General features: G+C 46.2%; 1 protein-coding gene across 2 annotated transcripts in view; it reads right to left on the reverse strand.

Moving 5' to 3' along the window:
* COL20A1 (collagen type XX alpha 1 chain) overlaps positions 1–14,617 on the reverse strand; it is a 146,963-nt gene that overhangs the window by 70,993 nt on the left and 61,353 nt on the right. For both annotated transcript variants that reach the window (XM_073607447.1, XM_073607448.1), the window contains exons 20-21: positions 5,397–5,456; positions 3,490–3,537 (exon numbers count right to left, since the gene is read on the reverse strand). In XM_073607447.1, the coding sequence (XP_073463548.1) occupies positions 3,490–3,537; positions 5,397–5,456 (108 nt within the window). The remainder of the gene's footprint in view (positions 1–3,489; positions 3,538–5,396; positions 5,457–14,617) is intronic.

The following is a 14,617-nucleotide window of genomic DNA, read 5'->3' on the forward strand; positions in this document are numbered from 1 at the left end:
CAAGGGCTGTGTCTGTAATACCCCTTTTCTGCCACTAGATGTCCTAAGCTTTTTATGTATAATGGTGGACCATGTTTTCTTAGGCTGTCGTGGACCCACCCCCAAGCCTGTGACTGGACAGTGAAAGGAGAAGCAGCAGACTGATGATTTCATCACTCTGTCACTCTGCTCTCTCCTCCCATACTGCAGCCAGTGTTGGGACAAGGTCATCTAGAGCCAAGGGTGAACATGCCAAATTGCACCCCCCAATCATCAATGATAACATAAACACCCCCCCCCCAAAAAAAAAAGCAAAGCACAAATCCCCTCCCCCCTCCCAACACAAATCACCACTCCTAGCCCACCTCCCCAAATTTCCCCTCCTAGTACTATTCTAACCCTCCCAATTTCCTCCTCCTAACACAAATTCCCTCCCCCTAATCTCCTCATGGTGCCCCCACTTCACATAACACCACAGTGCCCAGGGCAGCCGTCCCTCCTGCCCGCCCCTTGCCCCAGCCCTGACCGCAGCACGTCCGATTGTCTCCTTGTGCTGCATTCCCCTGGTACAGTCTGAGCTCTGCTGTAGAGGGGCTAATACCCAGTCACATTCAAATGCACACACTGCTTGCAACAAAAGCAAATACAATAACATGTCAATGAATACAGAAGCTGCATTCATTTGTGTCATTTATATCAACTAAAAGCAAATCCAAAAAATTGGGAGTGACTTTGTTGTGTGTATGGTAATGACAGGTCCTCTTTATGATGTGCACTGAGCAGGGAGTACACAGTAATACAATCCTGATCTGTACAATAACCCCAATCAGGCTCAGGTGTGGGGCGGCGTGTCTCTTGTTGTCCAATCAATGGCAGACCTGTGTTCTTCCTACGCAGAGCGGCGATGGGTCACTGCACCGCAATACACCGGAGCCGGCCACACGCACCAGTAGGTACAATGTACTGGATGTCCTATAATGGGACCACTCAACTGGACACTGGGGGGGATTGTTCTGTCTGACTCCCAGTCCTTCTAATGTGACTATAGAATGCTTAAAGGGGACATCCCAAAGTGGACATTTCCAGGGAGAACATTTTTCTATCACAGCTTAAAGTCTAACTCCGGACTTTTTTTTTTTTTTCTGTTCCTGGACCTTTTCACACTTTTGATGTATTTATAGATTTAAAAAAATAAAAATAAATCGCATGGAGCTATTCATCCTGCAAAACTGCAAGTCTGTGCAAATGGGCCAAAATTGAATGTTATTAAGCTACTTAACCGCCCGCCATATAGCAAAATGACGGCGGCAAAGTGGTTGTGTTATCATGACCGGACGCCCCCCGGGGGCGCACATGGCGGCGATCGTTGTTGCAGGGTGTCATTCTGACGGAGACTCTTTACCACGTGATCAGCCGTATCCAATCAGGGCTGATCACGATGTAAACAGGAAGAGACGGTGATCGGCTTTTCCTCACTCGCGTCTGTCGGACGCGAGTAGAGGAGAGCCGATTGGCTGCTCTTCTGACAGGGGGGGGGTCTTTGCTGATTGGTTATCAGTGCAGCCCCCCCCCCCCCCCCCCCCCCCGAGGATGCCCACCCAGGACCACCAGGGATGCCCACCACTAGTCATCACCAGGTATGCCACCCATGGCCACCAGGGATGCCAATCAGTGCCCACAATGGATGACAATCAGTGCAAAAAAATAATGCCTGCCAATCAGTGAAGCCCATCAGTACCATCCATTAGTGTACATCAGTGCCACATTTTAGTGCCCATTCATGTCCATCCGTGCCACCTATCAATGCCCATTCGTGTCCCCCATCAGTGCCCATCCGTGCCACCTTACCATGCCCATCAGTGCCACCTTTCAGTGCCCATCAGTGTTGCATATCAGTGCCACCTATCAGTGCCCATCAGTGCCGCCTATCAGTGCCCCATCCGTGCCACCTATCAGTGCCCATCTGTGCTGCCTTACAGTGCTGCATATCAGTGCCACCTATTAGTGCCCATCAATGCTGACTATCAGTGCCCCATCAGTGCCCCATCAGTGCCGCCTTTCAGTGCCACCTATCAGTGCCCATCAGTGCCGCCTATCAGTGCCGCCTATCAGTGCCGCCTATCAGTGCCCATCATCAGTGCCTATCATCAGTGCCCATCAGTGCCGCCTTATCAGTGTAACAGAAACAAAAAAAAAATGTTGTTTTTTAAAAATGTCGCTTTTTTGATTTGTTTAGCAGAAAATAAAAATCCCAGAGGTGATCAGATACCACCAATAGAAAGCTCTATTTGTGGGAACAAAATGATAAAAATTTTGCTTGTGTACAGTGATGGATGACCGCACAATTGTCAAAGTGCGACAGACCTGAAAGCTGAAAATTGGTCTGGGCAGGAAGGTGTCTAAGTGCCCGGCATTGAAGTGGTTAGGCTCCAGGTCGAATGTTATTCTTTCATAAATAGAGCGAATCAGGAAAAATAGTGAATCAGGCCGCAATATGGCCCCTAGAGGGAGGTAAGTAAATAAGTCATCTTTTTCATGATTGTAAGCGCCATCTAGTGGCAGTATTTTCCTGATTCGCTCAATTCTGTATGAATGAGTAACATTTAACCTGGAGAGGAAATAGCCTAAAAACATTTCATTTGCCTCATTCACACAGAATGCATGTCCATGTAGTTTTTCAGGAGAAAAATCTCTGCACATTTTTTATAAACACACCCTTGTGAGTTGCATTAACACACTTGAGTCACTGCAACAAATGATTGTGCGATAAAGCTAGATGTGGTAAAGCTGAAGTGTAAAGTACACATATAACACCTTCCTGTGATCCCCCCATCCACATACAATGAACACTTTTCAATCAAATCATTTTCTTCAAGAAATATCTATTTTGACTCCCAGTGACACCACCATCGTGTCTGTCTGCTGGTCTTTGCTCCAAGCTTAGCGGGAGGGGTCTGCAGTATTCAGCAAAAAAATATCAAAGCACAAGAACATGTGAAAAAATACATCCCGGGATCCCTTTAGATATGCATGCTCCTTTCTGATGGCCACTGAGTGCTGCAGACCATAGCTGTGCCATCTGCTGATCAGTTGCTTGATTACACTCCAAAGAGCATCGTTTAATAGAGTGTAACTGATCAGCGGATTACACAGCTATATTCTGGCAGCACCCAGTGGCCATCACAGGGGAGACATGCATGTCTAAAGGGATATGCGTTTTTTTTTTTTTTTTTCGTTAACTAACGATCAGACACTACAAGAATTGAACAGCTGATGGCTAAAATGATAGTATGAAAAACAAAAAGGATAAGACTCAGACACAGAACTTTAAAACACAGCCATGGTACCACCGAGGTAAGTCTTATCTGTGTCCTACACTCTCCACACCCTTCATTTCATTAAATGTTTAGTGGAACTCCCCTTTAAATTAAAAAAAAAAAAAAAAAAACCTTTTATCCTTTAATAAATTGAAGTCCAAAAAGAAAAAGAAAAAGAAAAAAAGTGACTCACCATGAAACATGTCTTCACTGTCTTTGGCCTTCATTAATGGACACGTCCCTTCAAGACACAAAAAGGATATTTGTGAGGATACATACAGCCTTATTCAATGGTCAGTCCACCCACAATGGGATTTCAGAGTTTGGCAGATGCTGGAGAGTTAGATTCACCGACAATCACTTCTGGCCACAGCAGGGGCGTAACTAGAAATAGCAGGGCCCCATAGCAAAATGTTGTATGGGGCCCCCCTGCAAACAGCCCCCCCCCCCCCCACAGCTGCCCTAGTGTCAATGCAGTGTGAGCTGTGCCACATGCAGTGTGACCTGTGCCCAATGCAGCGGTACCTGTGCCCAATACAGCGGGACCTGTGCCCCATGCAACGTGACCTGTTCCCCATACAACGTTACCTGTGCCCCATGCAACGTGACCTGTGCCCCATGCAACGTGACCTGTGCCCCATGCAACGTGACCTGTGCCCCATACAGCGTGACCTGTGTGCCCCATACAGCGTGACCTGTGTGCCCCATACAGCCTCACCTATGCAGAGGAAGAGGCAAGCCACCCGGATCAGCAGAGAGCGGGAATGCCCACTGTAATAGCTTTCATTTGAACTTCCCGTCTTCCCGGGGCTCATCGTATAATAGCCCCACCTCTTAGCCGACGCCTTTGATGACGTCACATGTCCCGCATTGGATCTGCGTTCTGTCTATCAAAGGCGCCGGGCCAAGAGGTGGAGCTATGTGACGTGAGCCCCGGGAACACTGGAAGTTCTAATGAAAGCTCTTACATCGGGCAATTCAGCTCTCTGCTGATACGGACAGCTTGCCTCTTCCTCTCCTCTCTCTTCCCCTGGCTGGGAGACTGTGCCGGCGGTGCTCTTATCCTCACTGGGCCCCACTCGGCTGCGGGCCCCATAGCGTCCGCATGGGTCGCTATGGTGGTAGTTACGCCCCTGGTCCACAGGGACCATGTTGGTGAGATTTCACCAGTCTGTACACCTGGTGTGCCCATTATGAGGGGTTCCCACCACCCCTGTGCTGAGTTCCTGGGTCTGTACACCTGGTGTGCCCATTATGAGGGGTTCCCACCACCCCTGTGTTGAGTTCCTGGGTCTGTACACCTGCTGTGCCCATTATGAGGTGTTCCCACCACCCCTGTGCTGAGTTCCCAGGTCTGTACACCTGCTGTGCCCATTAGGAGGGGTTCCTACCAGTCTAGGGTCATGTCTTCAACTCCGGCGCCCACTTCTCAGCCAATCCAATGTATCAAATGAGGAAGTTGGACATTTCCTTTCCTACAGTCCTAGTCAATACAATGCCGATCGGTGATTTGCCCCTCAGAATCGGTCGGACCCCCATGACCCCCGCCAACATTGGCATTGCAGAATTCAGAGGTAATTTTACACGGTGTGAACTTTTCCAGCAGCCGACCCACACCTCAGGACGCAAATTAAATCAGAGTTTACTGCAATTTAATTTTCCTTTCGGCGCTCAATATGAAGGCGAGGATTGATATTAATCTGCGGCGAGGACCTCTCCCGCCTCGCCGTATTTTCATGTTTTATGGATGGAGATGAATAAGGTCTCTACACGGTAATCAGGCTGTCACTTTTATTCCAATGGTGTACGTTACAATTTAATAATTCTCTTACATCTCGGGAAGGATGGTGACTTATCTGAAGGTGGAGGGGATAAAAGCGCTTTATTGGCGTGCTCGTGCGCCGCGGAGCTGCTAAAAAAGTAAAAAAAGGCGAGCGATAAACAATCTTTTGATACATGTCAGAGGCACGATTATGTGTTTTTCTCCTATCAAAGACAACTTTAAAGATGAGTTTCTCCTTTAGAATATTTTTTGGGTCGTCAAGATGTTCGCTACGGCGGAGGAAAGTGCGACTAAATGGTGATATACTAAACACTCACCGTTTGTCCGGCCGGGTCCAAATCCTCCACGGCCAATGGGCATCCTCCGAGGATTATCTCCTGTGCCAGAGAAATTAAACATGTTAGCACCATTGCAAAGCAGACTGCAACTTAAAAGCAAAAGCTTCCCATCTCTCACTTGCTGACCAGCGGTCAGAGAGTGGGTCAGAACCAATAAGCTTTTATTGACTAGTAAAAAGCTCAGGGGGTTGTAGTGCACGATTCTCCAGCCCTTGTGACATCACTGTGCTACTAAGGAAAGGAATTATACTTATTATTTTAGGGGGGTGGAAAATCCTGCTTTATAGTCACCAGTTCCCTCACTCTCTGACTGCTGGTCAGCAAAAAGGGACCTTTCCCTGTGAACAGTCCCATTAAGGTGATCTGCAAAAGACTTAAAACGGGCTGGTGAAATCTGCTCTATGATTATCTGTTCCCCAATGGATCTCACTCATTGAATAAAAGAAATTTAAAGAGAGCAGATAAAAATCTGTCCCTTAAGTATTCATTGGGATTTTAAAGGATGCATATATCTGTCATAAGGCAAGCACAACCACAAAAGGTGATAGAAAAAAGTTCATTTATTACAAAGTATGCAATTAAAACAGTATTAGTCATAAAACAGATGACCAGAATCACTACTCATTTTTGAAAGTGCTTGAACAGTTGTATACATTGGTTAGCCGACGCGTTTCACAGTTTAAATTGCTGCTTCTTCAGGGCTGTTTCCCATGCATCCAAAAGCTCTGACATTGATCATATCACAGTATCGGAGGGGACGGGCACCATCCAGTGACAAACAGGCAATGTCAGAGTCGCCTATACGGTCTTGTGTCGTTCCCGTTTCTCCCAACTGGGAGTAAGAAGCAAGACCTGCAGGCTCCACTGTTATCGTTCCTGCGTCCTCCCCAACTGCCGTGATCTGAGTAACCAATTTGTGACTCACATCATGGCAGTTGGGGAGGACGCACAGACAATGTTTGAAACATTCTAGATTCCTCTTACCTACACACATGATTCAACATCCACAAGACCATATAGGCGACTCTGACATCACCTGTTTGTCACGGGATGGTGCCCTTTCCCTCCGATACTGTGATATGATCAATGTCAGAGCATTTGGATGCATGGGAAACAGCCCTGAAGAAGCAGCAATTTAAACTGTGAAACGCGTCGGCTACCCAATATATACAAGCATCTGTTCAAGCTCTTTCAAAGATGAGTAGTAATTCTGGTCATCTGTTTTATGACTAATACTGTTTTAATTGTATACTTTGTAATAAATGAATTTTTTTCTATTACCTTTTGTGGTTGTGCTTGCCTTATGACAGATATATGCATCCTTTAAAATCCCAATTAATACTTAAGGGACAGATTTTTATCTGCTCTCTTTAAGTTTCTTTTATTCACTTCACACCAGGGATGTGGATGCAATATTCTGTCTCTAGAATCTGTCCAAAACATTTTCATATATATTCGGATCTCACTCACTCTCTGACTGCTGGTCGGCAAAAAAAATACCTTTCCCTGCAGACAGTCCCAGGAGGTGACCTGGAAAGGATGACTGCCTGTACCCCATTGGACTATTGAAACCCGTACACAGTATTCAATTCAAGATGCTGAAAACGGGGTTCTTTAGCCCCATTAGTAGGTCAGTTCTTGGGACCGGTTAATGAGAGGTGCTTCCTATCTCCCACTTGCTGACCAGCTGTCAGAGAGTAAGCGAGATCCAATGAGCTTTTGTTGGCCAGTAAAGGGCTCAGGGGGATGTAGTGTAGGCTTCTCCATCCTTTGTGACATCACTGTGCTACTAAGGAAGTATACTCATCATTTTAGGGGGTGGAGAATCTTTCTTTATAGCCACTAAATCCCTCTGTCTCTGACTGCTGGTTGGGAAAACAAGCGACCTCTCCCCAAACAGTCCCAGGAGGTGATCTGCAAAGGACGTCAATGGGGGTTGGGAAACCTACTCTATGATTATATATATATATATATATATATATATATATATATATATATATATATATATACACCCCAATAGATCCCACTCACTCTGATTGCTGGTCAGCAAAAAAGGGACCCCTCTCTGCAGACAGTCCCAGGAAGTGACCTGCAAAGGACAATTGCCTAATCGTTATTGGACTGTTGGGGCCCATGCACATTATTTATATCAAGATGCTGAATACAGGATTCATTGGCCCCAATAGTAGGTCATTTCCTGGGACCAAGTAATGGGAAAAGCTTCTGGTGTCCTACTTGCTGACCAGCAGTCAGAGAGTGAGCGAGATCCAATGAGCTTTTATTGACCAGTAAAGGGCACAGGGGTTTTGTAGTGCTGAATTCTCCAGCCCTTGTGACATAACTGTTCCACTAAGGAAGCATACTTATTATGTAAGGGGAGGTGTGAAATCTTGCTTTATAGTTACTAAATCTCTGACTGCTGAAAAGGGGACCTGCTCTATGATTACCTGTTTTCAAGTGGATCCTATTCACTCTCTGACTGCTGGGGGGGGTTGTCCTGCTCTTGATTACCTGTTTTCCAATGGATCCTACTCACTCTCTGACTGCTGGTCAGCAAAAAACAGTCCCAGGAGGTGGCCTGCAAAGAACGTCAGAGGGGGTGGGAAAACCTGTAATTGCCCGTTCTCTATTGGACTATTGGGGCTCATAGACCTTTTTCAATTAAAGATGCTGAACCCGGAACTCTTTGGCCCCATTAGTAGGTCACTTCTGGGGACCGGTTAATGGGAGGAGCGAGAGTGAGATCCAGTGAGCTTTAATTAACTAGTAAAGGGCACAGGGGACTGTAGTGCTGGATTCTACATCCCTTGCGGTATCACTGTTCTAACAAAGAAGTATAATTATTATTTTAGGGGGTGGTAAATTTTGCTTTATATCCACCGAATCCCTCACTCTCTGACTGCTGGAGGGCAAAAAAGGACCAGCAAACAGTTCCAGGTGGTGACCTGCAAAGGGGGTGAGGAAACGTGCACTATGGTTACCTGTTCCCCAATGGATCCCACCCACTCTCTGACGGCTGGTCAGCAAAAAAGGGACCTCTCCCTGCAAACAGTCCCAGGAGGTGACCTGTTCCTTATTAAAATGTTGAGTCCCATACAAATTATTAATTCAAGATGCTAAACACAGGATTCTTTGGTTCCATTAGTAGGTCTCTTCCTGGGACCGGATAATAGGAGGAATTTCCTGTCTCCCACTTGCTGACCAGCGATCAGAGAGTGAGCGAGATCCAATTAGCTTTTATTGACCCACAGGGCAGAGGGGACTGTAGTGCAAGATCCCCCCCCTTGTGACATCACTGATCTACTAGGGAAGTATACCTATTATTTTAGGGGGTGGAGAATCTTGCTTTATAGTCACCAAATCCCTCACTCTCTGACTGCTGGTCAGCAAAAAAGGAAACTCTATCTGCAAACAGTCCCAGGACGTGACCTGCAAAAGACATCAAAGGGGGTGAGGGAACCTGCTCTATGATTACCTGTTTCCCAATGGATCCCACTCACTCTCTGAGTGCTGGTCGGCAAAAAAGAAACCTCTCCCTGCAAACAGTCCCAGGAGCTGACCCGTTCCCTATCAAACTGCTGGGGCCCATACAAATTATTAATTTAAGATGCTGAATACACTGGGACTGGTTAATAGGAGGAGCTTCCTATCTCCCAGTTGCTGACCAGCAGTCAGAGAGTGAGCGAGATCCAATGAGTTTTTATTGACCCACAGGGCAGAGGGGACTGTAGTGCGTCATTCTCCCCCCCCTTGTGACATCACTGATCTACTAATGAAGCATACTTATTATTTTAGGGGGTGGAGAATCTTGCTTTATAGTCACCAAGCCCCTCACTCTCTGACTGCTGGTCAGCCTAAAAAGAACCTCTACCTGTAAAAAGTCTAAGGAGGTGACCTACAATGGACATCAAAGGGTATAGAGAATCCAGCTCTATAATTGCCCATTTCCCACTGGATTCCACCCACTAAGCTACTCTGTGGCTCCTTATGCTGCCACCCGAGCAAGACAGTTGGGGCCTATTCACATTTGTCCAAGCTGCTGCGGCATGTTAACATTTATTTTATTCTGAAAGGGCTGCCAATGCCTAAAAATTGGATGACCAATTTTTTATTACAATGTGGCCTGCTACTTTAATCTTTCCTTGAGGGGTCCAATCACAATCTGGGGGCGGATCCGTGACCAAGAAGTGCTGCTTAAATGCAGTAGAGAAAAGTGCGGTCACCACCCTGACTGTTCTTTGGTGCCTGGATCCCAACAACGACTTAAAAAAATCTCTTCTAAGGTAAACCGGTTCGTCCGCCGTTCGGTATTACAGCGACGTTTAGTTGTCAGTTTCCTGGCGGTCTCCCCTTGCCACGCGCTGCCGCTCTCACCGAAAGGAAAATCTGCTGACAAAATGTAAACTCTAAAATAAGCTGAGAAGACTGATGAAAGGCGCTCGTCATGGTGGGTACACGGCGTGCAGGAAACCAATTACACGATATTAGTGGAACTAAATACCCTTGGTAATTAATTACCCAAGGACATGAATACATTGCAAGACATTTACATACACCGCACGACGCTTCACCCACTTCTAGAACAAATCGGCTCTAATTAAAAAGAAAAGGAGGAGACAGGATTCAACTGAGGACCAGGGGGTAATCGCATTACATAATCCATTACACCATCAATTCAGCTCCTCTCCTTCTAGGCAGCCCAACACCCTCACAAACCATGTGGCTAGACACTCATCTCTGCTTGTGGAGCAACCAACAAAAGAGCAGCTCTGGCTGCAGCACTCGCCTACTGACCAATGCTGCCCCCTGCAGTACCTCTTCTACACCACAAGCTGTCAGTCTTCTAAGTGAAATGATGGCTGGCAGAAGTCTGAGGACAACTTGTGGTGTACAAAAGGTACTGCAGGGGGCAGCCTCGTTCAAATAGGTAAGAGTTAGTTGTCCTCAGTCTTTTTGACCAGCAGAAGACTGAGGACAGCCTATAAGTGCAAGGCCTCAAGGACCTGCTACCTGAGGAGGTGTCACCACAATTTCTTCCACCCTTGGTCTATTGGTGCAGAGAATGGTGCTGACATCATCACGTCATTGTGCCTCGCAGCATCCTCAAGGACCGCTGGCTACCAGAAAAGGGGAGATCCCTGCATGTCATGTAGTCAACCGGAAGAAAAAAATGACTGCAGGAGAGACTTCAAGAGGGCAAAGTGTAAACAGAAAAATCAGTGCTACTACCCATACAAAACATAGATAGCAGAGCTCCTGGGTGCTCGATCCACAGACATTGGCTGAGTAGAATAATGTAGGAAAGATGATCCGCACTCCGGTTGTTGGTCTTAAAAAATCCAAATTTTTTTGAAAAGCCATAGTGCACAAATGCAGATTAAAACAGTTGACTTGTTTCAGCCTATAAGGCCTTAGTCATAACCACATGGTTTTGACTAAGGCCTTATGGGCTGAAACGCGCCAACTGTTTTTATGTTCGTTTGTGCACTATGGTTTTTCAATAAAAATAGGATTCTTTAAGAGCAACAGCCGGAGTGCCGATTATCTTTCCTACGAGACTTCAAGAGGGCAGGGGCAGGAGCATGGGATTGTGGTTGCAGTTTTTCTGAAAAATGCTACTTGCCTGGCTTCTCTCTGACCTCAGTACTTTGGGACCCGGAACAAGAACACAGCAAGTAAACGTAAAATAAAGTCACAACTCCTGAGCTGTTTGCTTGTTTCAGTTTAGTGATTAAGAAAGTATTGATGCCACTGGTTTGGCATGATAGCCAGGCGGCTAGCATTTTCGGAGAAAAAAAAATAATGGCCACCCCTGTTTTTCTCAACGTTGTTTTCCTACTATTGGATCGCTATTTCCATTCAATGACAGAGTTGTAAACCTACTTCTTTTTGGCAGATGCTGAACATGTACCTAGACCCCCTTAGTAGGTCACTTCCTGGGATTGGTTTATCAAAAGAATGTCTCTGACTTCCTGACCAGAAGTCAGAGAGTGATCGAGATCCAATGAGTTTTAATTGATCAGTAAATGGCTCAGGGTGTTGTAGTGCAGGATTCCCCACCCCTTGAGACATCACTGTTCTACTAAGGAAGTATACCCATTTTATTGGGCCCCCTCCCCCACCTTAACGAGAACGTTTATTCCCTTATTAGTGTAGTGATCTCAAAGATGGTGGGAAGTGATGCTTTATAATCACCTGTTCCCCATTGACACTCCCCACTCACTCTCTACATGCTGGTCAGCAAAAAAAGGGACCTCGCCCTGCAAACAGTCCCAGGAGGTGACCTTCAATGGTTGTCAAAGGGTGTGGGGGAATCCTGCTCTATAATTGACTATTCCCAATTGGATCCCACTCACTCTGACTTCTGGTCAGCAAAAAAAAAAAAAAAGGACCATTCCCTGCAAACTGTCCCAGGAAGTGACCTTCAATGGTTTTCACGGGATGTGGGGAACCTGTTCTATAGCTGATTGTTCCTCATTGAATCCTGCTCACTCTCCAGTTGCTGGTCAGCAAAATAAGGACCTCTCCCTGAAAACAGTCCCAGAAGGTGGCCTGAAATGGATGTCAAAGGGGTGCGGAAACCTGCTTTATACTTACCTGTTCCTCACTGGATCCCATTCCACTCACTCTCTGACTGCTGGTAACCAAATAAGGGACATTCACCTCTCTCCACAAACAGTCCCAGGAAGTGACCTGCAATAGATGTCAAAGGGGATGGGGAATCCCGCTCTATATTCACTTGTTCCCCATTGGATTCCACCCACTCTCTGACTGCTGGTCAGCAAATAAGGGGCAGAGACCTCTCCCAGCAAATAGTCCCAGGAGGTGACCTGCAACTGGTTCCAAGACACCAAGCTTCAATGTGCAGCCTATGAGAGCTGCCAGTTGAGGCTACAAGACTACCACCAGCAAATTTCTCCTGTGAGATTTGTGGACAGGAGGTCAGCTGTGTGTTGCAGTTCCTCAATGTGGAGGAGCAAGAAGTGAAAGATATATTTACATTTTCCATTAATTATGGAGCCTCTAAGCAGGTGCCTTGCAGCCTCTGATCATCTCACACTATCTATGGTCTGTCAGAGACAGGGACTTTACTTTGTGTGTTCTGTGAAAACATTATTTACACAAAATAATAAGTGTGTATAAACTGGGATTAAGGTATAAATTATTCCTGCGACCTCCAGCCTGACATTAAGCCTAACAAGCCCTCATGAGAAATATGGGCCAGTAAGCCGGACATCAATACTATTGAAGATCAGAACAACGAACATCAAATGGAACAAAGATTTACATCAAGGCAAAAGTGCAGCACCATGGAAAACAGGGGAATTCCACCCAGAACCAGAGGATGGTACTGAATCCAGAGCAGCTCTCTCAACCATTTTACTCCAGAGGAATGCTTGAAATAATTTTCAGGTCTGGGGGAACACTTTCTAAAACTAATTCATTGGAGGTCAGTGGGAAGAATGTCCCTTACATTGGAGGTCAGTGGGAAGAATGTCCCTTACATTGGAGGTCAGTGGGAAGAATGTCCCTTACATTGGAGGTCAGTGGGAAGAATGCCCCTTACATTGGTGGTCAGTGGGAAGAATGCCCCTTACATTGGTGGTCAGTGGCAAAAATGCTCCTTACATTGGTGGTCAGTGGGAAGAATGTCCCTTACATTGGTGGTCAGTGAAAAGAATGTCCATTACATTAGAGGTCAGTGGGAATAATCTCCCTTACATTGATGTTCAATGGGAAGAACGTCCCTTACACTGGTGGTTAGTTGGAAGAACGTTCCCTACATTGGTGGCCAGTGAGAAGAATGTCCCTTACATTGGTGATCAGTGGGAAGAATGCCCCTTACATTGGTGATCAGTGGGAAGAATGCCTCTTACATTGGTGGTCAGTGGGAAGAATGTCCCTTACATTGGTGGTCAGTGGGAAGAATGCCTCTTACATTGGTGGTCAGTGGGAAGAATGCCTCTTACATTGGTGGTCAGTGGTAGGAATGCCCCTTACATTGGTGGTCAGTGGAAGCACGCCCCTTACATTGGTGGTCAGTGTGAAAAATGCTCCTTATATTGGTGGTCAGTGGGAAGAATGCCCCTTACATTAGTGGTCAGTGGGAAGAATGCCCCTTACATTAGTGGTCAGTGGGAAGAATGCCCCTTACATTAGTGGTCAGTGGGAAGAATGCCCCTTACATTAGTGGTCAGTGGGAAGAATGTCCCTTACACTGGTCGTCAGTGGGAAGAATGTCCCTTGCATTGGTGGCCAGTGGGAAGAATGCCCCTTACATTGGTGGCCAGCGGGAAGAATGTCATTCTTATGCCCCGTACACACGGTCGGACTTTGTTCGGACATTCCGACAACAAAATCCTAGGATTTTTTCCGACGGATGTTGGCTCAAACTTGTCTTGCATACACACGGTCACACAAAGTTGTAGGAAAATCCGATCGTTCTGAACGCAGTGACGTAAAACACGTAGCTCGGGACTATAAACGGGGCAGTGGCCAATAGCTTTCATCTCTGTATTTATTCTGAGCATGCGTGGCACTTTGTCCGTCGGATTTGTGTACACACGATCGGAATTTCCGACAACGGATTTTTGTTGTCGGAAAATTTTATATCCTGCTCTCAAACTTTGTGTGTCGGAAAATCCGATGGAAAATGTGTGATGGAGCCTACACATGGTCGGAATTTCCGACAACAAGGTCCTATCACACATTTTCCGTCGGAAAATCCGACCGTGTGTACGGGGCATTACAGATAGCTAAAAAGATCATTGGTTTCATGCAGCTGGCTTTACAAAGTGGAACTGAATTTGAAACTATGTGGGCACCATCAGATAAGAATCCAACCAGCCACAGATCAAGGAACCATTAGCAACCTCCTGAGGAACCCTACAGTTTCACGGAACCCTTGTTAAGAATAGCTGATCTAGAGTGTCCATATCTACGAAACTTCATCCAATCGAGGAAACAAACTCCGGCCTCAGAATGCCTACATCCTTCACCAAGTATTTATAACCCTGCAAACGTAAAGCTGGCTGAAGCAGCATATGCTGCACTTGGCAAATGTTAAAGAGAATCTGTAATGTATACAAGGATCTCCAAACTAACAAGTGCTTGCCCCCTAGTATCGTTGTGAACCTTTCCATTGTTTTCTATGAGAAGCTCATGGCAAACGCTATGCAGACAACCTTGACCTCTACTAT

This window comes from Aquarana catesbeiana, linkage group LG12, assembly GCF_042186555.1.
Source record: "Aquarana catesbeiana isolate 2022-GZ linkage group LG12, ASM4218655v1, whole genome shotgun sequence".
Taxonomy (NCBI): Eukaryota; Metazoa; Chordata; class Amphibia; order Anura; family Ranidae; genus Aquarana; species Aquarana catesbeiana.